General features: G+C 43.2%; 1 protein-coding gene across 1 annotated transcript in view; it reads right to left on the reverse strand.

The window, feature by feature from the left end:
* pip5k1ca (phosphatidylinositol-4-phosphate 5-kinase, type I, gamma a) overlaps window positions 1–22,259 on the reverse strand; it is a 38,193-nt gene that overhangs the window by 3,245 nt on the left and 12,689 nt on the right. Inside the window, exons 2-16 of the mRNA XM_041040140.1 lie at window positions 19,226–19,257; window positions 18,270–18,356; window positions 17,828–17,958; window positions 17,573–17,690; window positions 15,421–15,573; window positions 12,414–12,713; window positions 11,374–11,582; window positions 10,722–10,805; window positions 10,411–10,459; window positions 8,224–8,308; window positions 7,651–7,812; window positions 7,098–7,239; window positions 6,724–6,756; window positions 6,307–6,426; window positions 3,438–3,693 (exon numbers count right to left, since the gene is read on the reverse strand). Coding sequence (XP_040896074.1) covers window positions 3,438–3,693; window positions 6,307–6,426; window positions 6,724–6,756; window positions 7,098–7,239; window positions 7,651–7,812; window positions 8,224–8,308; window positions 10,411–10,459; window positions 10,722–10,805; window positions 11,374–11,582; window positions 12,414–12,713; window positions 15,421–15,573; window positions 17,573–17,690; window positions 17,828–17,958; window positions 18,270–18,356; window positions 19,226–19,257 — 1,961 coding nt within the window. The remainder of the gene's footprint in view (window positions 1–3,437; window positions 3,694–6,306; window positions 6,427–6,723; window positions 6,757–7,097; window positions 7,240–7,650; window positions 7,813–8,223; window positions 8,309–10,410; window positions 10,460–10,721; window positions 10,806–11,373; window positions 11,583–12,413; window positions 12,714–15,420; window positions 15,574–17,572; window positions 17,691–17,827; window positions 17,959–18,269; window positions 18,357–19,225; window positions 19,258–22,259) is intronic.

Here is a 22,259-nt window from a genome sequence, read left to right on the forward strand (position 1 = left end):
ATTAGGGATGCATAAAGGTGGAAATGTTGCTGAGACACATCGGAAAGTGTGAATCTGACATATAAAGAAAATGTTAAAAGTCTTTAAAAGGATGAGTTAATCCTTTCAGAGGTTAATTGACTTGAGCATAGATGTGATCACTGGCAAATAACTGGCTACACCGGTAAAGAAGAGTGCTGTAAATATGATGGGTCTCACTGATGCGTGTTTGAATCATGCGTTTTGCCCCGTTCAGACTAGCTCCTGGGAAGCAAAGCGAAGGGTACAGAGCGAGGGATGAGCCGCTGCATCAGCCAAAAGGGGAGGATGAGGAGCGGGAATAAGAAGGTTGGAATGGGAAGAAAGCCAGGATGCCAGGACAGTCAGACACAGAAAGCATCCTCAGTCAAAGCAAAACAAAGCAAAAGGATTTTTTTCTCCCCCCCTCTTTCCAACAAGCAAAAGCGCTCTTTACTTCGAGTCCCTGAAAGCTTCGGTAGGTCCTTGGAACTGTAGGCACCAGCCCTTTAAGAGAGGGAAGCAGCTGCAACGTGGTGTGCTGATGATGAAGGTGGTGTGGGCTGATGTTACACACTCTCTCTCTCTCTCTTTCTCTCACACACAAACACACACACATATATATATATATCTATATGTGTCACAATGCTCAGCACACTGGAGCTAATGCACCATCCACACAGGTGTATTATGGGGATGAGGCAGGTGGTATATAAGAGTAAAAGAAAGACAGATGCTGTCATGTAAGAGGCTTCCTGTCTTTTGTTTAAGTATTTTTTTTTTTTTTGTTTCAACACAATCACAAAAACACCTGCAGTGGATTAATCACACAAATTACGCCGAGGTGCGGCTCCTACGGCACACTCCAGAAAGACCCGTTTCCTCTCAACACCATAATCATATGTTTCATTGCACAAACAAGCAACAGGACACAGGACTAGTCTAGCATGATACCGGGACAGCAACTACTCGTCCTACCAGCTCACTTCTCACTTACTGGCCAACTGGACTGGCATTTCCTCCTCTGTCGGAGAGGAGAGACCACCCAGGTCCTCCCATCAGGAAACTGACAACAACGGGGGGAAGATGACGCATGACACAAACCAAAAGAGATATGACAAACAGAGATGAGGGACAGAGGGATGAGGAAAGGTGAGATAACACAATGAAAAAAAGGGAAACACGCTGAGGTGAAAATGGAAAAGATTGTTCTGGATGTGTGTAAGCCAGCAGAGATACACTGGATGAGTCAGTGGTAACACATAACACCATCTTCATCTCCCCCTTTCACACATCATGCAATCACAAGACCGAGGAAAAAGAGGGAGAAAGAGGGAGGGAGGGAACTGGTTAGAGAAAGTGTGAGAAGTGGGGAGAAGAAGATGATTGAAGACCAGATGGGAACAGGGGAAGGTGAGAATTATTGAAGAGTTGGGGTAAAATGAGGGAGCAGAGCAGAGGAGGATGAAGAAGAAGAAGTGAAGATGGAGGGCAGACAAAAGAAGAAAAACAATCAGATGCGGAGGAGTACAGAAGTGATGGAGAGCAGAGCAGGAATCATGAAAAGACAATGTGGTTGATAGAAGCTACACAGTTTCCAATGTTGCCATCCATCGTCTCAAAATTCAAACATATTCCCTGACTCTTTCTTCCATATTTACTGTACAATTTAAAGCCTTGGAAAATTCAGTCCTTTAACAGCCACTGGTCATCCCTGCTGTTTGTTTGAGCACTAAGCAGAAGCCAGCAGAGGAAAAGAATTTTGTTTTATGAAAAAAACAACTGAAATGCAAGTTGCAAGTGTTACGAGGACTTAAATCTGATTTATTTTTATTTGACTCTGTGTTGCCAAAACTCAAGCTCGTAAGCCCTAGTGTGAAAGTAAAGGGCTAGCATAAACATAAACAAACCAAACCCAACAATAAATCAAAGTAAGTTACACCAAACTTATCCCTCAAGACATTATTCAATATACAATGGATCTCAGTGCTCGTTTCCTTTTTGTGCTTGCTCTTTACTGCAACTCTAACAGACTTCAGTTTGGAAATTCCTTGTTGTAGCTGAAATTGCTGAAACATGACATTTTCAGTAATAAAGGAAGGATAACACTGAAATTTCAGGGAGGAGAAGTGACGACGATGACAGAGATCACTGACAGAGATATCAGAGAGATCAGACAGAGAATGATCACATGATAAGTTGGCTGACTGAGCTGAATTAAAATTAAATGACCAAACCGATGATGTGGTAGAGATGCTGACAGTTTAACTGTACCTGTCTCTAACCCATATCCACTATACGTGTGGTTTTCACACTTAGGTTTGGATATGTGGCAGTGTGTTATCAGCATCCTTGGCCACTCCCTCGAGGCCACTTGTGACTGCACTGCCTGCTGGCGTGTTTCTGTGTAGTTACATGTCAGGACGTGCACAGCGTCACTTAGCCACATGCAGCGCTTACAGACCCCCTGCTGTTGTTTACAGAGAGAACATCACCTCCTTTTGAAGCACCAACTGGGCATCTGCCAGAGCCTTTCAGCTGAGAAGGAGGTGAAATAACTGTGGGAGCTCGTTGACTAACGTGTTGGTCGTTAGGATTTCTCATGCCACATTAGAGGGTGTTTGATTCCTGACACGGGACACCCGGTAGGAGCGTCGCCAGGTGGGAACATTTCTATCTGTAGCTCTGATCAGAGGCTCCACTCTCCGTGCTCCACCTGACACTCATACATTCATTTATAGCTGTGCTTTCGGGCACATTTACACCTGCCAACACAACACTATCTCACGGTAGTCAGCTGCAAAAGCTTTAGTTGTTATTTACACAAAATGTGAACGTGTCTGCAGCTTTGTTGAAGATCATTTTAGAAAAGAGTAGCAAAGTGATGGTGCATATGTTATTATTATCACTCTAAAAACACCCCAAACCTGAGTGAACACTGCAAAACACTGTGTTTAAAGGAATAGTTTGACACTCGGGGAAATATGCTAATTTGCTTAGCTTAGCATAAAGACAGGAAGTAGCTACTGATCTTCTTTTTTAACCCCAAGCAAGAAGCATATTTTAGCATATTTCCCAAAATGTCAAACACATCCTTCAAGTGAATGCACCACACACGTCAAGCAATGACTGCACACGCTCTTATTCCCATACCAGCCTGAGCCTCCACCTGCTTTTTGTGGTCCCTGTGTCAGCGCCTCTGTAGGAAAGCATCATACAGCACAGTCCAGTGACTTTACAACCTTTAATACATTGACTCTGACCCTGGGATGATTTGGTGGCTAAATAAAATTATGAAACTGAAAAAGATGAGAAGAGACGAGCAAGTCCTAGTCTGAGATGAGTTTACTTTTGTTTTCATAATATCTAAAAGTACATAAATGTGTATACATGTGTGAGGATATGTGTGTGTTAGTGTGTGTGGAAGGGTTTTTACTTACAAAGTAGATATCTGTGATTGGCACGTCATCATCATCGTCCACTGAAGCCTGGCTGGTGCAGCCTGAGCCGGACACCTGGCTGGCCCTGTCTGCCTCCACCACCACCAACTTTGGACTGGGTGGGGCTTCCTCGGCCGCCCCGGGAGAGGAGGGAGCAGCTGGGGCAGACGAGGAGGAGGCTGCTTCAGGTACTGACGAACAGCTGGAGGGTGCTGCGGCATCATGGGCCTCGGCGCCGGCTACTTCCTGAACCCCACTGTGGGAAAGTGGATTTGTCAAAGTCTGACACTGTGGGCTGCCCAAAGACAAAACTGAGACAACTGATGATTGTTGCACTGAATCTAAAAATATGTGTATCATGTCTGGCTGTTCAGATTGTAGAATTAAGATTCAGAAAAAAGGAGCGTGATTTTTGAAGGCAAGTGCAACTGAACACCAAGGGTTTTAAAGTACCTTTATTGCCTCCATAAGCTGTGCATTGCAGCCACTGCTGTGGCACTCGCCTCTTTTACCTAGCACTGTGTCCCTGCATCTCTCTCTCAGGCGCCCCCCTCTTCAATTTCCCCATGCCCCCTGGGGTAAACCTTTTGTTTTGTTTTTTACAATATTATGATATAAGTCAATATTACAAAGGGCCTGTGTACATTAGGAACAAAAGAAGCAACCTGGTTACAGACGTACACACACACACACACAGCAGATGCTGATATTAAGAGCCATTAATTGGGTCACTTGCCAAAAGCCACTTTCCTGCAGCAGGCCAGAGAAACAGGACCAAGCTATTAGACTAAAATTCAACAGCTGTGTGTGTGTGTGCATGTGTTGTATGTGGTTTAGCTGGTTAAGCTCAAAGATTTGCCAGCTGGCTGTTGTTCCTGGCCAGATCATCAACTATTAGGAAGGATTTAGGCGCATCCACATTGCTTTCTCAGCTTCTGTGTTGAGCTTAACTCCACCAGAGGAAAAGCCCGTCTGCTGGCCACTGAGGCAAAAAAGCCGAGTTGGCATCCGAAAGAGGGAACCGATTGGCTGAATAAACGAGGGGGACAGGAGGGATGGTTGCCATGCAGAGAGTCTCTTTCACCCCATTTTTCATTTCTGCTAGATATATTTTTATGAAACTCCACATATATCTTGCACGTCTCTCAGTATATCAGACTCTCCATCTTTCATTTGCTGATGCTGACTTCTTTTCCTCGTTCTTTTTCTCTCCCTCCCACTCTTTCTTCACACATCACTCTTTCTACTCATCTTCTCTTCCAATCCATTGTCCCATTCCCTCTTTCCCACTTAAAACTCTCTCTCCTTGAAGAAGATGGTTCAGATGGTTAATTTAGTCGCCTGTCACCGCACCGCTCTCACCGCCCACCTCCTTCCTCCATCCCCCATCTCCGTCCAGACCCCCGGGCCATATGTCTAGCCACTGCCTTGTCAGCATCAGACCCAATTATTCAGTTGGTTTCCCTCGGCAACCCCACCCTGATTCTCACTGACCTAACCCCGGGTTTAAATGTAAGCCCCACTGTCATTGTGTTGCATCAGCTCCATTTGGTTCTGTTCAGAATTTATTTCATGTGACTTAAACATGACGTTGTGTTTTTCCAGTCATGATTCTCCTACTATTTTCTATTTGTAATGCGTTTTCATTTTCATATAAATCTAAAAAAACACTTTACCAATAAACTTGAGTCAATTAAAAACCAGGTTAAAAATATGCAAAGTGTCAGGTCGTCCCGGCTTTATGGGAGCAGCCTCAGGCGTGCAGGCTTCCTGCCCCACTGCCCTACTTCTACAGGCTGGTTCCCCCATCAGGTCTCCTTTGGCCCCTTATCTGGCCCACAGTGTCACCCCATAAAAAAAAATACACACACACACACACACAGTGCTCACACACACTACACAAATTAACATGAATGTGCGCTCTCTCATAACCTAATTACTGTAAAGTAGACGCCTGCTTCACACAGTGCCTGCAGCATTTATCTGTCCAAAACAGGAGACCCCTGAGCCCAGTGAACAAATGGGTCAGTCTGTTTTCAGTGTTCATCTGTGTGCTATGTTAGAAACTGTGTGCGTGACTGCATGTGTGTGTGTGAGACAGGTGAGGGGTGCTAATCTAACAGCTGGCTGAGCCCAGGTGAGACACTGGCAGCAGGTTATTTATACTGCCACGTCAAACTGAGTCATACTGATGATTGGGGTCATGGAGGACTCACAGCAGCTCGACAGCTTATCTATTCTCTATCAGGGTCACATGTCTACAGGGAGCGCCTGACTGAGCTGACCCTTTTTGTCACTGTTTATGGTCAAAAGGGGACAAAGCTGTGTGTGTGTGTCATTTTAATTATTTATGGTCCATTTGGTGTCAGACATTCAACAGTTTGGAAAGTTGCAGTGTTAGAGGGTGAGCTAAATATCAAGATCTGTTATCTATAAATACTCTCAGCTCCTCAGATTTAAAAAAAAAAAAATCCAACAAATTCAACACTTTGATGAGGAAAAATCATTCTTTGTTGAATTGCTCAAAAGCTGCGTCCATACGAAGGCTAAAACCTGCGACAAGGGGTCACTGGGTTTTGAACTGAAATTCCATAAAACCATAAAACATAGTTTACATTGTGCTATGCTAATACGCTCAGGTAGTAAAGAAGCAAAGTCAATATAATAAATAATAAGAGCATCAGGACATCACTGATGATGTCGTCAGGTGGTGTTGCCCGGAGCTGGTTCACTGGTTAGTGACGGATCCCATGATTTCATGTATGTTGGGAATCTGAGTGTTATTTCTATTCATCAGATCTTCATTAATTGCATTTACCTCTCTCATGTCTTATTTGTAATATTTGTGACTACATGATGTTTTACGTACCTGGTTTCAGGTGAAGGCTGAGGAACAGAGATGGTGGGCTCACTGTCGTGTCTCTTCAGTTCCACCTCCACTGTGATGGTCTGCTGATCCTCCTCACGCACACGCAGCTCCTCCTGGGTCCTGAACACAAATAAACACACATTAAAAAAATAAAAACATGCACAGAGGAAATGAAACACATCTGAAAAACACTTACACCCACAGACATCTTAGCAACAGGAAGAATGGGCCTACTCATAAACCCACTGACCGACAGGCAGACCCTGCATTTCTCTTCTAACCTCCCACCACACCCTGCTATGTGTAACGCTGCGAAAACATAAAGCTAGCAAAGCTCAAAACATTATAAAAACAGCTGAGTTAATCCTGCTTAAAAAGGTTTATGAAGTGAAAGTAGCATTCATGGTCCTGACTCACCTCCCATCATGGCTGAGAGACTGGGTGTGCCTCCTGAAAACAGAGGACACAGTGTCAGTACAAGCTGCATATGAGGACTGTAGCAGTTAGCTAACACGCAGCGCGTTAGGTGTGGCTCTTAAAACGTTCACATGAGTAACTACTGAGGCAATAATGTGAATTTTCTCTGTTTAAATTGTGACTTAAGGGTTTCAGGCAAATTAACCCAACAAAAGAATAATATACTCTTATGGAAACAAGACCTGTCAACACAAAATAGGGCAACGCTGACTGAATGAAAGTACAATGTCGACTGTGCTGTGGTAGCAACAAGGCTCGGACTGAAAAAGATCACTCCGGTGTTTCAATTTATGTGTGCGTGCGTGTGTTTTTGCCTGTAGCGGGGGTGCTCTGCCGTGTCAGATGGGGATCTCTCAGGGATGGACAGAGAGGTGGTAGAAGACAGAGTGGTGGCGATAGACGCTGTGGTGGCCTCTTCAAATGATGGCGGAGTACATGGAAGAAGATCTGGTCGCCCTGGAGCAGAAAGAAAAAGACACAAACAAATGTTATTACTTATCTTTTGAGAAAGCTGCTGCTGCCTCTTAATTTTCTTTACTATTGCTATTTAATTGCTATTTACTATGTCGTCTGTTCTGCTTGTGTAGCCTTTTGCTTCCCGTGGCAACAGGTACAAGCCTGTTGTGGTCATGTGGACAGAAACTGCACTTTTTCTGAATGTGACCTGAACTGTGTTTTACTCTGAAGTGTAGGAAACTGTACCGAGACCAAAAGCTAAGTTCTGCAAAATAAGAGCTGATTGCCTGCAGTCAAAATCAAAACTCTCTTAACACTGATGCTCCACAGTGACTACAGATGGTAATTTCTGGACGTGTGCTTCTGTTCCTATTATCCGTGTCCGGGTATCTTCAGCACTGTGTAATTTACCCTCATCCTCTAGTGTTGGGAAGCTGCGAGCTCCTCTCAGGTCATAGATGTTCTCGTCCCTCTCAGAGGGCAGCTGGCTGGCTGACCAGGCTGCACCGGGACCAGCGCACTTTGGCACCATCAACGACACGCGACCCTTCTTGGATGGAGATGACTTCAGAGCTGAGGGACAAAACACATCAACACATCACAGTGGGAAAACGCGTGTGGCATGGTATGTTGTGCTTGTTTCCAAAGACCCCCTCTCTCTAGCAGATTTTTGTTAGAGTTCATTCTGGGATATGTAGTAAATCACAATGTATTTATAGCCCAGTTCCACTGAATTCTTTCCTTGTGTGAATATTCTTGTAAAATAATTCAAAAGAAAGCTCCACAAGGATCAAACTCGCGTAGCTCTCTCATATGACACAAAGCAGCACCTAATAAGGCAGTTAGCTACCATCTCTGATTTTCCTGCCAAAGCTCGGCAGTAAAAGAGACAAAAGCCTGGCATCTGACATTCGCATCTGTGGCTCTCCCCACACGGCTCGGTTTGACTATGTAAGGCAGTGTCCTGATGTACATTTAACTCACAGGAACTCTTCTTGAAAACCGTGTTGCTCATGAACTTGAAGAACCTGTCGGCATAGAAGCCAGGCCGGTGGACTGATACAGTGTCCTGAGGAGAGACAAAGAGATTAATGAGACAAGTGGTGCATGGATAAAACGATCAAACTAGTGCTTACAGTAGATTAACCGTCTTTTAGTCCCTTAGTGTCCCATTTCAGTAATTCTTCTCTCTGGGTCAACACACCAGACAGAGCACCACACAAAGAAAGACAAATGATGGACAGAAACACAGTCAGACGAGTCCACAGACACGTCTCTTCATTATTTATGTTGCAGCAGACGGAGATCAAACTGCCAGCAGACTGACAGCTGACACTTGGTGTTTGGTTTAGACTGAAAGAGGAAAGGAGGGAAGGAGGAGACAGAAGTGAAGCTGCTCCTTCCTACACAGTCACTATTAGCTTTTTTGAATCAGCATCACTGAAGTTCACAATGAGTAACATCTTTGAAGGCATTCATGTAACTGAGCCAACTGTATGTGACACAGAAAGAAGCGTGGAGTATCCATTATCATCATTAGCAGTGACGCACAAGAGGCCGTTACGGGGTTGCTTGCTCTCCCACACGTCTTGCATTTGAGTGGAGTAAGTGGGGGTGGACTGTACAGCTGACTCTATCTTTGAGAGCTGATTGTTGATGATGCACAGAGTAAACTCCCGGGTGGATGAATAAATGTGAGGTGTTTCGGAGTCGAGGGATGTGGCGAGAGAATGAGAGCACTCCCAAAGTGCAGGCAACGTCAAACAATATTTCAACTAAAGTTTAAAATTGCTGGCACTGTCAGTATGTGATAGCTTGGAATAATTCTGGAAAATAAATAATAATAATAATAATAAATAAAATAAGTCAAATCGTAGTCTAATGTTTTATATAACACACTTCCCAGATGCCCTGTTTACTCTCCTTCAAAGATGATCATACTTCAGTCCAAGAGATTTCTCTGCCATTATTTTGCTCATTCGCTTTGATGGCTGTAGCTACATTTATTCAAGAGCGAATGTTTCTTTCTGTTTTGAGCTGCAAATCAATCTCACTTGAGTCAACAAGTGATATACCGTACCAAATTTTCCACTGAGATCAGACCTGGCAGCACACAATAGAAAATGTTGTGTGTGGGCTGGTCAGAGCTGCCAGTCTTCATAGCACTGATCCTGATTTGTTAATGGAAGTAAACTTATGTCTCTAAAATTAATGTGGTCGTGATTTGTTGACATTAAGATGCCCCATGATGCATTTTGAAGCCCACGCACTTTTCAAAATATACAAGGGATTGTATAGGGAACCAAAGTGCACAGTCTTTACTCAAATAAAGCAGTAAAAACGTCTGCTTTCTCCATAACAGCAGGAGAGTGTGCAACTGACTCCGCTTCACAAAACACTGTGTGTCTGTCTTTGTTACTTCAATAAAGGCTGAGTGTTCATAAAGGTGATTTACTACGAGCAAAGGTGGTAATGGCTAATCTTCATGGCAATGACAGAAGACAAAGCAAAACACAGCAATATTAAAATATTAGCTTTATAAAAGAGAGCTGTGGCTGGTGATATATAATTAACATTTGAGTAATCATAGCTCTGCCTAAAGCTGGCTTCTAATACGCTTTGGTACACACTCATAGACATTATTATTTCTAAGCAGACCTGCTTTCCGTGACTTCTTATGATACTTCTTATGACTGTGTGAAGAAAAAGGGAGAGTGGAGCGCCTGGACCAGGGGAATATTCACAGGTTTACAGGTTGAAAAGGAGCGAGATGGACAGATGAGGTAGGATATGAGCTGACAGAGATGAATTGAACATCCACACAGACAAACAAGCTCTTCTTCAAACCAATGAAGTTTGTCAGACTTGAAGCTAATAAAAGTCCTCGTACACACAAAGATCTGAAAACAAATAAAGCTTGAGGCTCCAGTTAATCACATCTTGTTCAAGTTAAATGTAACTGTTGTTCCTTTTGTGCACTTTCCCAGAGGAGGGACAGAGTCAGAATAATATGATAGGAAAACATAAAATGATATTCACACAGTTCAGGCAAAAAAATCCTGTTATATGATTAGAGAAGAGTTCATATATTTTTGATCTTTTGTGTGTACAATATAGTTCATGTTCCTGCATCTGGCTATGTCTCTAGGTACGGAGCTATTAAAAACTCACCCCGTCATGAACCAAAGCCTTCCACGTGTGCTCCAGTTTCTTGATTAGCCTGCAGAAACAAAGGGAAGCACAGTTTAATAAAGTGATGGTAAAAGTGTCGTAGATATTAGGGTCATAGGCCAATGAACATAAGCAACATGCCTCGAGAACCCTAAATGTGCTGTCTGATGTGATTATGTTGTTTCAGTGTAGGCACTGCAGTAGGAAGGTACAGTGTGTACACAGATATTAATCTTGAGCCTGTGTCATACTGCGGGATTTAAAGCTGAAGGGGAGGCTACGTCTAATCACGTGGTTGTAGTGATGATCACCTGTAGGACTGCAGGATGTCGATGATTCCGATGTAGAGAAGAAGTCTCTCTCCCCTCCCGTTGACAGCTGGGATACCGCCCATCCTGGAACGAGACGGGAAATGAAATGGCAACGTAAAATTTGTCATTCAGACAAAAAATGTTTTCAGCTGCCGTCTGTGATTTGGTAAGAGATCCTGTGAATCATTCATTTACCTGTCATAGTTTTAAAACACTCCTGCTCAGTTTTTTAAGCCATGAGTCCTGCAGTTTGGACCGAGACTAAAGTGATGACAGGCCATGAGGTTAAGGTTGAGCATTTCTTCTTTTAACTGAACTGTGTCCAGTGAATTAAGGTGTTTTCAAACTCCCTTCATACAAGCAACAGTCAAATTCCAGCTGTCTTAATTTTATAACCTGCAGGGTTTGGCTTCTAGCTGTACTGCCGATCTTTTAATCCACACAGCAGGAAATCCTCTGGCTCGACACTTCTGACTGTTTGATGGGCACATCTCAGGTTTGTCATCAAGGTGAATAAGCTGAATAAGTTCCAACCAATAAAGGTTTCTACTTATTAATTTAATTTCCACCGTGTTTATTATTATTAATATGTGCCAGCATTTATCACCGAGCTCTACTGCCAGCATCCTCTTGTCTCTCTGGCTAAACTCACGTGTCGTCAGTGTCGATGGACCCTCCGCAGGCTGCTCCTCCCTGGATGGACTCCATGGCTGTGGAGTACAGGGCCTTCTGCTGGGCCACAGGCCTCTTCTCATCGCTGCTGCCCTGGGAGCCCTCCATCTGCCTCTCTCTCTCTGCCTGGTCCATGTTGTGAACCCCGAGCAGCAGGCTGTAGTCCATGATCTTAAAGCTTTCCAGCACCTGAGCCGAGGACACATACGGAAAGATGTTAAGTGTGGGGTGATTGAAAGACATGTTGTGTTTAAACTGGATGAAGGCTTTTATCGAGAGTGCACCACAGCCTCCGCACCAGTGGGAATGGGACCCATAACACTGGAGATGTTAGTCCCGTATGCAAGACACAATGATGCACAAGCATGTACGCATTAATAAACAATGGATAAGAGAGCAAGTGTGTGTGCATATACTTCCTCCCAAGCACACAACCTATAAATGTGAACGAGAGGTGGTGATTTACTAGACCAGAGCTCGCCTGCCACCGGACGTGACGCCCTGTTAAACCTCTTGCTCGTAACAAAGCTCTAATTTATAGTGAGGGATCCTGGGAATGCCAAATGCTATCATAAATAGCTTTTTCTCTCTCTGCCTTCTTTGCCACCTACTCTCCCATCCACTTTTTTTATTGATCAGGGGCACCATCAGTCCCCTGGCTTGTCCAACTCTTCTCCATTTCCTTTTTTTCCAGATTTTACTCTATCTCCCTTTATCTATCTCTTTCCCTGTGGGACACTGCATTATGGCATCACTTTATCCTTCCTCCTACCCTCCCACTAATCCTCCCCTCTAACCATTACTGCTGAGGATCTACACCGTCTCTCTGGAGAGTCTTCATCAGGGTGTGATGTAGCTCCTCCAGCAGAATCAGTAAACCACCCTCGCCATCTCACTCTCAGTTCATACTCTCTCCATCGTACCATGTGTCTCTTGTGTTTATCTCAACAGAAAAATGTAAATAGAGTGAGTGAGGAGTCTGTATTCCCTCCCTCTTCGCTCTCCTTTCATCTCTCTTACCAGGCAGTCTCTCTGTAGTGTCTTGACTAGCGCGTTGTAAGTGTCCTGGTCCAGCAAAAGTCCGTCTTGCAAGTCTTGCATGAAGTCCAGGTCTTTAAAAGTGGGCCTGGCCTTCTCCCTCTCCTTCTTGGATGCTCGCCTCTTATAGGTGGAGCCCTTCAGGTCGTACTTGAGGTGCATCCGAACGACGCGGGGAAGAACGTTGTTCATCACCACCACGCGGATGTTTTTCCCGCCCGACTGGACACAGTAGAGGCCAAAAAATTTGGGCAGCAAAGTGCGAGGGTTCTGATTCAGGTTCTGTAAAAGCAGGGCAGAAGAAGAGAGGGAGAAAGTCTAGTTTTAGGGAAAGGCTGGCTGGGTCACCACACAATCTATTATCACGTTTTACAAGACGGTAAGATGTGCCAAAGAAATTGTTCTTGACACTCCGCAGGATCAGAGAAGTCAAGATTTTGATATAAATGTATAACAGACGACTCTCAGTCTACACACACTTTGGCTACAGTTACACATTTGTCATCTGCTCACACCAGAGTCCATTACATAACCGAGCGAACACAAGTCAAGATTTTTTCACAGTGCTGTGATACATGAAAGTGGACAGACTCAAACTGTAATTACAATTCTGCCAAGTCTGGTTACAGTCAAGCCGCAGCGTACCCAGCCAGAGTTACGAAAAGGGTGAAGGATTAAGTGATGTGGAGTTTGTGTAACCACCCTCTCTCATTGCCTGTCCCTCATGGGGTTATAAAACTTGAATTAACCTTTAAAAACATCCATATTTACAGTGTAACAGGAAACAGCCAATAGTATGATGTTCAGTCACTCACTTGTGGCCTCTTAAAAAGTTCCCCATACAAAGGAGAGTAAAAAACAGAACTATGCTCATTTTGCTCACGTGCAAGACAATGACACTGCACAGGAACAAAGTGCAAATGGCTTTTACGTGATTGTGAATCAACTCTGCACAGGGTTCTCCCCTCCATCACCAATCTGTGCTGAATATTTCAGTAGTCAATCCTCACAAACGAGGTTAGTCGGCGCGTGTGTGGTGTTAAAAACCTGCTTTGACCCCGGGGCCTGAGCCAGCTCAGTCCCATTAGACAAATGAGAGCAGAGAGAGAGACATGGTCCACAACGCGCAGTGTTAAGGAGTAGGAGTAACTACAAGTGGAAAAGGGAAGTGGAGCAGAGAGAGGAGAGATGAAGGATGAATGTGGAAGTGTGGCTAAAAGGCTTGTGAATGACCTTCAGCTGAGAGAAACTGGTAAAGAGAGGGGACAGAGAGAGAGAGAGAGAGAGAGAGAGAGAGAGAGAGAGAGAGAGAGAGAGAAAGAGAGAGAGAGAGAGAGAGAGAGAGAGAGAGAGCATCCTCTGCCGTCAGCCACACACGACCCTTCTGTCAATGTTAAGAGGGCAGAGCAGTGACGAGCCAACAACACCGACACGTGAGGGAGAGGAGAGAGAGAGGAGAGAGGGACGGAGAACAAATATGAGCATGAAAGGGAAGCAGGGCAAAGAGTGGATTAAAACACGGGGCAGAGTGAGAGATAAAGCAAAATAAATTACACTGAGAGTGTCACAGCAGCAGGGAGAGTGATAAGACATTAAACCGTGAGAGAGGATGGAAAGACGAGGCGTACGATAGAGAAATACACAGAAGGGAAAGAGTCGGTTACATCACTGTGATCTGTATGCTGCCCAGAGCGAGACTCCTCAGCCAGCCCACTACCATCAGCCAGTCAGCTGTGGAAGACATGTGGCACTCCACCAATGACTGCCTGCGTGATGTCTGTTATCTGTTGTCTGCATGTTGTGTCTTTTTGAAGCTACTTTACTTTGTTTATCACTTGTTTGGGTTGTTGTTTCTGTGAGTCTCTATATTTGTGTCCATCTACATTATGTTTATGGGGTTTTTCAGTTTTGTTTTTTCCTTAGTCCACCTGCCCTGACCTCAGGGCACAGTCACCCTACATGAGCCTGAATCTCCCTGCTTTCATTATGCCTCTTTCTCAGACCAATTACACCTGTGAAAATGCTTCGGGGCACAAGCAAAACGATGGAAAAGGTCACAGCAAATGTGCTGTGCTTTTAACGTTCCTAAATGATTAAATGAATTCCTGCAGTGGTCTCTGGCCACGGCTGTCGGCACATGAATAAACACAAAGCCGAGGGCTGTGAACCTGAGAGGCTGGATTAGCGGCATGGACATACATGGAGCTGTTGCTGGTTGACTTCATTCAGAATGGGCCTACAGACTGTAGAGGAGGGAGTGGGAAAGGGTGAGGAGGGGGGTGGGGGGTTACTGTTTGTGCAAGTCATGCTCTGTTAGGTTTAAGTACAGTACATCCGGCTTCCGAAACACACCGGTCAGTCTCTTATGAAACTTAGTGGCCTCAGGTTCCAGTCGGAGATGATAGAGCTGTTATGTCTGCTTTATATGAAAAGGATGTCAGGAGAGATTTCCAGGCTCTTACATAAACCTAAGATCACAAAAATATATGCCTCAAAATAAGAACATAAGGAGAGGCTGACATTTAAATGAAAGTCTGAGTCAGCGTGTATGAATCTGTGTGTGTGTGTGTGTGTGTGCCTCAACAACTGGATAGTATAAAGACAGGCTTTTTGTTTTGCATGAGAATGTATATTTTCATGCATGAGCAATATTCATTCACCATGTATTACCCTGCATGTGTGATGCCTACCACGAAGAGAAAAAAGGGGAAAACTACTGAACCTTAAAGTAAGAGTTAAGGCTCAGTAAAAAAAAACAAATAGAAAATAATAAACAAATAAAAAAAAAATACAGCTGAAATGCAGAGGTGGTGGTTTTGATTTCCCATTTTGTTTCAATCGAAGACATAACTGGTACGGATTTGTTATATCTCTGTCTTAGTTTTTTTTAAAAACTAAGACAGAGATATACTGTCACAGAGCATCTTGTTTACATTCCCACTCATACCCTTTAACTACACACACACACACACACACAGTCTCTGCTTACCATGTAGTATCCAGGCAGCAGTTTCTGTAAGAACTCAGCCTCTTTGTGCATCACAGTCTTGATGATGAACTCGTCGTCCTTTGTAACATAGAAGACTGAACCACTCGCGCCCGGATTGGACAGCTCGATCAGGGGCTCGTTACACAGGGAGTACTGCAGGCGCACACAGAGACGTACACAGAGAAGAAAGTTCAGAAAATTAGGGAAAGCTCAAACAAAACATGCACTGATATTGTGGATTAGCCCATGTTCTTTATTCACAACATTGATATGGAAGCCTATATGCCGGCATTGAGCTCATCACTCTGAAAAAGATACTGCCATGTACACAGCATTTTCTGATTTCCTTCATCCAAACAAAATTACAAAATAAATAGAGAATAAATATAAAGTCATAGTTGTTTTCTATGTAGCTGCTTAATATATAGTATAGTATTTGTGGAAATCTGCTGCGATCCGGTTTGACATCACATGCCAAAGATGTTCCCCTGGGCAGACACACCGGTCTCGTGCATTGTTTTGTTATTTAAGGAACAATGGAACAAATACCAACTCTTCCTGTATTTTCCAGGAAAACCCGTCTGTGTTCATTACTCTACCATTTCAATCTAATTTAATGGAAAAACAACAGCTTCACAAAAGACACATGAGACACAGTGGCAATGTGTCAGAAAGACAGAGTGAACAGAAAAAAGAGCTCTGGTGTTGAGGGGGTGCATTCTTAATTACTGTGGCTCTCCTGTGTACAAAGTATGAAACAGTTTTCTAAATGAACACATGAATACAAGCACTGTCTTATGAATAATAACTCTCTTTACTAATAACTACGTAAATGTAGCCAGTGAGAAAAACTGGGGAGGCAAACTGCTTCAGCCTTTGCATAGCGACTCTTCATCTCCAGATGAATTCACTTAGCTCATCACTCCCTGCTGACACTATATTAATGAAGCATTTTATTATGACTCAAGCCCTCCTAGACCAAGACATGAGATAATTTCAAAAACACTAGCGATCAAATATCCAACAAACAAAAGAACACTCGTGCAAGTTGGCACACCTGTTCAATCTTAGCTCTGTTTCAACACACATCAGTTTCCCCCGCTGATGTGTTAGTTACTCAGCCTGTTCTCTCCACTGCTTAAAAGCAAGTAGTGACAGACATCATTTTGGAAAGAGGTGAAGCTGATCCCCCACCCACAGTACATTTTGCTAATGGCAAACATCACATCTCCCAGAGGAGCCTGACATTTCATTTCATATCTTTTCGTCACATCAAACACAGCTGAACACAGGATAATGTTAAAACGAGCTGGCTGACTGGAAACGGTAACATGCGTACAGAGGCATGTAAAAGTCATGTCATATTATCTCATTAACTTCACACCAAGAGGTGCAATTTAACAGGCAGTAACGTGTTTCTGAAGATGTGATTAAGTGAAATGAATAAATACTACACACTAATCATGGCTGCCAGTGCAAATGTCAGACTCAAATAGCCAACATGAGAATTATGGATTCTGCATTTTGATCACTTTAATTGTTTCTCACCTGTTCACCCGTCTGGGTCTGAGCTGCAGATTGTTCAGTGCTTCTTTCGACCAAGACCATGAGATGAGGTTGACTGTTTATATATGATTTACACACACGTTTAATACGTGTATAGTTTCAGGTTTGTGCTGTTTATGTGACGGCTCTGGTCGGGCCATGACTTACTCTTGTTATTACTCCACTTTCTTGTCAGTAGTGCTTAAACATTTTGTGGTTCCAGCTCAAAACCCGATGCAAAGGAGCTGCTTTGGTTACACCCAAAGCAGCGGGCATGCCAAACGTGTTACACATAAATGAATGAATGAACACATAGTGCCCAGCTCCTTTAAAGGTGCTCCTCCCAAACACCTCACTGAGACCTCTATGGAAGAGTCTGCTGTGGAAAGGTGTGGAAAAACTCCAGGAGCTGCATCCACATTGCAGTACCAATTGTCATTTGCTGGATTTCGCTTGCATCTCTCCTTAAAACACTATTTGTGGCTCTCTGATCCCAGAAAGACCTGATCTATAGCTATATAACATACTGTACTTCTAATGTGAAGATTTCATTCACTGAGGCACACACACTGGTACAGCTATGAGTAAACAAAAGTCTAAATCTTACCAGGTAGTCATCCGGCCTGATGCCAAACAGTTCTCTGAAGTAGCGGAAGGCCACAGGAGCGTATGTTTTGAAGCGGAAGTCTGGGAAATGGTGAGCTGGAGTGAGGTTGCTGCCTTCGCTACAGAGTAAAGAGCATCAGAGGACAGTAAGCAAAAAATCCATTCCAGCAACATACATGAATCCTGTATTATCCATATGTGCACTGGAAATGTAATGCTGAAGCCTGTTTTGTATGTGTGTGTTTGCAGTTGAGACCTGGGGAAAAAGATGCTCTCCACCACGTAGAAATCCTGCATCAACACGTCTCTCTCGGGCTTGGAGCTCAGGTTGCCCACTGTGTAACCGATGCCCAGCTGGATGGCACCTTTCAAGGCTGAGGATGTGGTCTGCAGAGGGGTGGGGGACAGAGGGAGACGTGGTGAGTGAGATGCTTGTCCTTCTGTAACCCTCACAGTATGAAAACAGGCCTATTCTGAGATGGAGAAGATCATTTTGGGAAATATAACATGCTTTACAAATCTATATACAGTAAATAGACAAGAAATATTATTGTCAATTGGCATTAAAAAAAGATGAATCTCGTCTTTCAACCTTGGAAAAACACAATTTCAGATGTTTATCTCTCAGGTTCTTCACACAAACTAAGCAAAGCACCCCACTTGTTTAAAAACAGAAAATATGCTGCCATGTGCTTCACCTTCTTGTAAGTGGTCTCTCCTGATGCATCCACCCCTCTGTGACCAATCTTCTTTCCCTGACCAGGCTGGCCGGAGGATGAGGGCATCTGATGAGAGAAAGAGAGAGAGAGAGAGAGAGAGAGAGAGGGGGAGAGAGGAGGATTTGCACCTGTTCATTAAAATTGATTATTTAAATGCTGAAAGACCGGGGATTGACACAGGATTAATGCATGAGAGCCATTTCAAGCTTTGATGTTTTTCACTGAGCAGACCAGGTGTTTATTTTAAAGCAACATGCAAACTTTGGTTCATCTGTTCTAAGCATCTTTATTTAGTGAAACTTTACCTCCCAAATCAATTATACCCCGACTGTGTACAGCCTGAGGTCAGATTAGTAATTTAATCTGATTTAGAAACTGTTTCAGTAGCAGAAGCTGCAATGGATGTTTTTAATCTCAAAGCAAGACATCTGACATAAATATTGTTAGTGCTGTTGTACGTAACGTTTATTGCACTTTTTGGTATACGTCGGCAATTCAGCAGAATTAATTATGTCCTCAGTAGACTGAATTTTTTTAAATTGTCCAATACTTCTAAATGTTTGAATTTAACCTACAGTATAGTAGCTGAAGCACCAGATGGATGGGATTTACCAAATTAGGAAGATTAAGATAACCTGAGCCAAGTTGTCTCGAAAACACAATTCAGACAAAAGAATATTTAGTTTGATTACACTTTCTGCTGCTCTGTAGTCTATACTGACATTTGCGACTGTCTTCGCGCAACAAGAGAGGAAAATTATGTCCTGCAAATATTCACTGACCAAGATCCTCAGATCAAACCTTTGTGCAGCAGTGGCTTTCCTTACTGTCGAGCCAAGACCAAAGAACTAGCAGATATTGATGTGGAGGCTCAAAATGAACTAAAGAGAGAACAATAACAGATCAGATGATCAAAGGGACAGATGGCAGCTCACCTCTGTGATGAAGGCTTTCTTAGCAGCAGCATCTGAGAGAGAGAGAGAGAAGGGGAAAGAAAAAAAAGAAAGAAAGATGACTGTGTTAGTCGCTCTGAGACAGAGAGGCTCCATTACTCAGAATCATTAGTTCTCTATGTGACAAAGACGAATCCCAAAGGGTGGACACAGCAGTCCAACATTATGTAATAACAGTGTCGAACACAAGTAGGGGCCTGTCAGCTAGAGGAACTGCAGGAAACAGTAACGTCAGCTCCAAGGGCACAAAGTCCTATTTTAGCACACACACGTGTGTCGTGTGCATGTTTTCACGCAGGTTTATGGCAACATTTTGAGTCATGCTAGCGGCATAACTAAAGGAATGAAAATGTCAGTCTGTTGGTCCATCACTGTGGTCCAGACTGAAATATCACAACATTTATTTGTTGGATTAGCATGAAATTTTGTGCAGATTCATGAATCCTTTCACCTAGAGCCACCATCAGGTCTTTATTTGACTTTGTCCAATATTTTGGTCCAAATACCTACAAAACTATTTAATTAGCCCATTTTAAATTAAGTTGGTTAACGTGATTAGCTCTACACGTGTAGGTGTAAAGCTGTACACATGTAGGTGAACCATGTTCACTAACAAGGATGTTCAGGTGTAACGTTTCACACTACACCTAACCATCAGCATTGTCACTGTAAGCATGTTAGCATGCTGACGCTGGCACGCAGCTCATAGCACTGCTGTGCCTCTGTACAGCCTCACAGAGCATGCATGTTAGCATGGCTGCAGACTCCTGTTCAGTCTTGTTTTGACTGAATTCACTCATTGAAATTAATTATATATATCTTTGATCTGTAGGTATGGGCATGGAAAGCCAAAAATATAAGATAAACAATATGCACACATGGTCAAAAGTAAAATCCAATCAAAGTCACATTTTAGGTCAAATGCAGAAACCAGGAATAAACCTTTACTGACTGTAGACCGCCGCTCATTTTCCATTTAAACTAACGGGGGAAAAACATCTTTGCAAAGTTTCAACCTGCCATGAGTTTGTTGAAGCTGAAGTGAGAGTAACGTACATGCTAGCACTGTTGCTCTACAAGGCTAAGACTATCTAGCTCGACACACAAAGAGACTAAAAAATGCAAATTGCACACATCACACATTATCTAACAAATCTCAGAAATAAAACTGCCGGCTATATTGTGATAATTTTTTGTTTAATAACAGGATGTCGACAGCAGAGAAAGGCAGAGGACTGTTTTCACCGGGAAAGCCTTAAATATATGCATAATTATAGATGTATAACACTCAGAATAATAATGCAGAGAAGGCTAAGGAGGGCGGGAAAGAGAGAACAGAAAATGAGCAAATAAATGAGTGGAAAGAGAAAGAATTAGTGGATGAGAGGCCTCTTCAGACAGCACAAGACTCTAACCAATATCAGACCAAAACAGAAACGGCAGAAACAGTCTGACTGTCATGAACAAAAAGCAGGAAAAAGTGACCCAGTAAGCCATGACAATGCAAACAGCTTTATTAATCCCACTAGAATGATGTAGACTAATAAATGACACAAGGGAGCTAATGTAGAATAGAATCTATAAATAATTTAAACATAAAAAAACCTGATAAACAATAAAAAGATAAAATAAAGATAAAACAGTCAAATGTAAAATATGTTCACAATCTGCTCTTATTTTCCTGAGCTATGGCGTAGAATAATGGCCAGAGAAGTGGTTTTGTAGAACTTTATGATGTGATTCAATATCAGTTCTTACAATTCTTTGCAACATTTGCATTTGTACCTTTTCACAGTAAACATATACATCTGGTTACTTGTTGTGGGTGGTTCAGTCAGGGCTGCACGAGTTATTACAACCTGCACAAAAAGGTCATTTTAAGTAAAAATGTAATGTAGATGACAGTTGGATATATGAGTCACAACAGTCCCGTAAATTGTAAAGTGAATAATGACAGTCTGTGCAGACCCAGCAACGTTTCCGTCGTGACTCAGGACGATCAGCTGACTCAGGCTCTCGCGTAGCAAATCTAGAGATCGGATCCACGAGAGGGATAGGCTAAAAAAAGACACTGTACACTGATCTGAACTTTCAGTGTGTGTTTGTTAAAGAGAAAGGATCTGTGGCTACAAGATGTGAGTCCATGGAAGTCAAGTAACACAGTGTGTGGATTCTACTTTACTGATTCTGTCCCTGAACTGAAATCAGATCGATTTGGGGGCTCAGTGTCAATACTCTGACTTAGTCAATAACTAAGGGCAAATAAAGATGAGAGAAGATAAAATATTACTTTCTGGCTGTAAATCTTTGGAAGCTCCAACCCATAACTCGTACAGCGCGATTCAGTGTGTGTCCCCTCACCAGCTGAGACACTAACAGCTAACCTATATAACCCAGTGTCACTCAGGAGTGGGATAGCATCTTCACAGCTTGACTCTGTGTTTGCAGCTGAACTGATAGCCAGCCTCTCTAGTCTCTGCCTCTGCCTGCCTCTCGTGGATGCCCATGTGACTGAGGCGCAGAGTAGCCTGTTTGCCACCCCTCCTCCTGCTCTGTCTCTCTATCTCTCTCCCTTTGACACACACACACACACACACACAGTGGAATGAGTGAGTCAAAGCAATCCCGGCAACGTTCCCTGCAAGCTGGAACATCCTGGGAATAAAATGTGAGGGGAAAAAAAAAATGCAGTGATGAAGGAATGTTTGCAATGCAGAGCAGATAATTAAAGAGGACGCTCTCCTGCTTTTTACCATGACCTACTATTTTTTGTGACTATAGGTCCAAGTGTGAGAATGCATACGATTGGCTGACGAAATGTGGCTCTTTGATGTCGCTCCTGTGATTTCCAAATTCATGTTCTCTATGTGTGCATACATTTGTGTGTGTGTGAGAGAGAGAGAGAGAGAGAGAGAGAGAGAGAGAGAGAGAGAGAGAGAGAGAGAGAGCGAGAGAGAGAGTGTATGACATGTTTCTTACTGCAGCCGCATCTCTTCCTTTCCGCATGTCTGCACCT

This window comes from Toxotes jaculatrix, chromosome 6 (assembly GCF_017976425.1).
Source record: "Toxotes jaculatrix isolate fToxJac2 chromosome 6, fToxJac2.pri, whole genome shotgun sequence".
Taxonomy (NCBI): Eukaryota; Metazoa; Chordata; class Actinopteri; family Toxotidae; genus Toxotes; species Toxotes jaculatrix.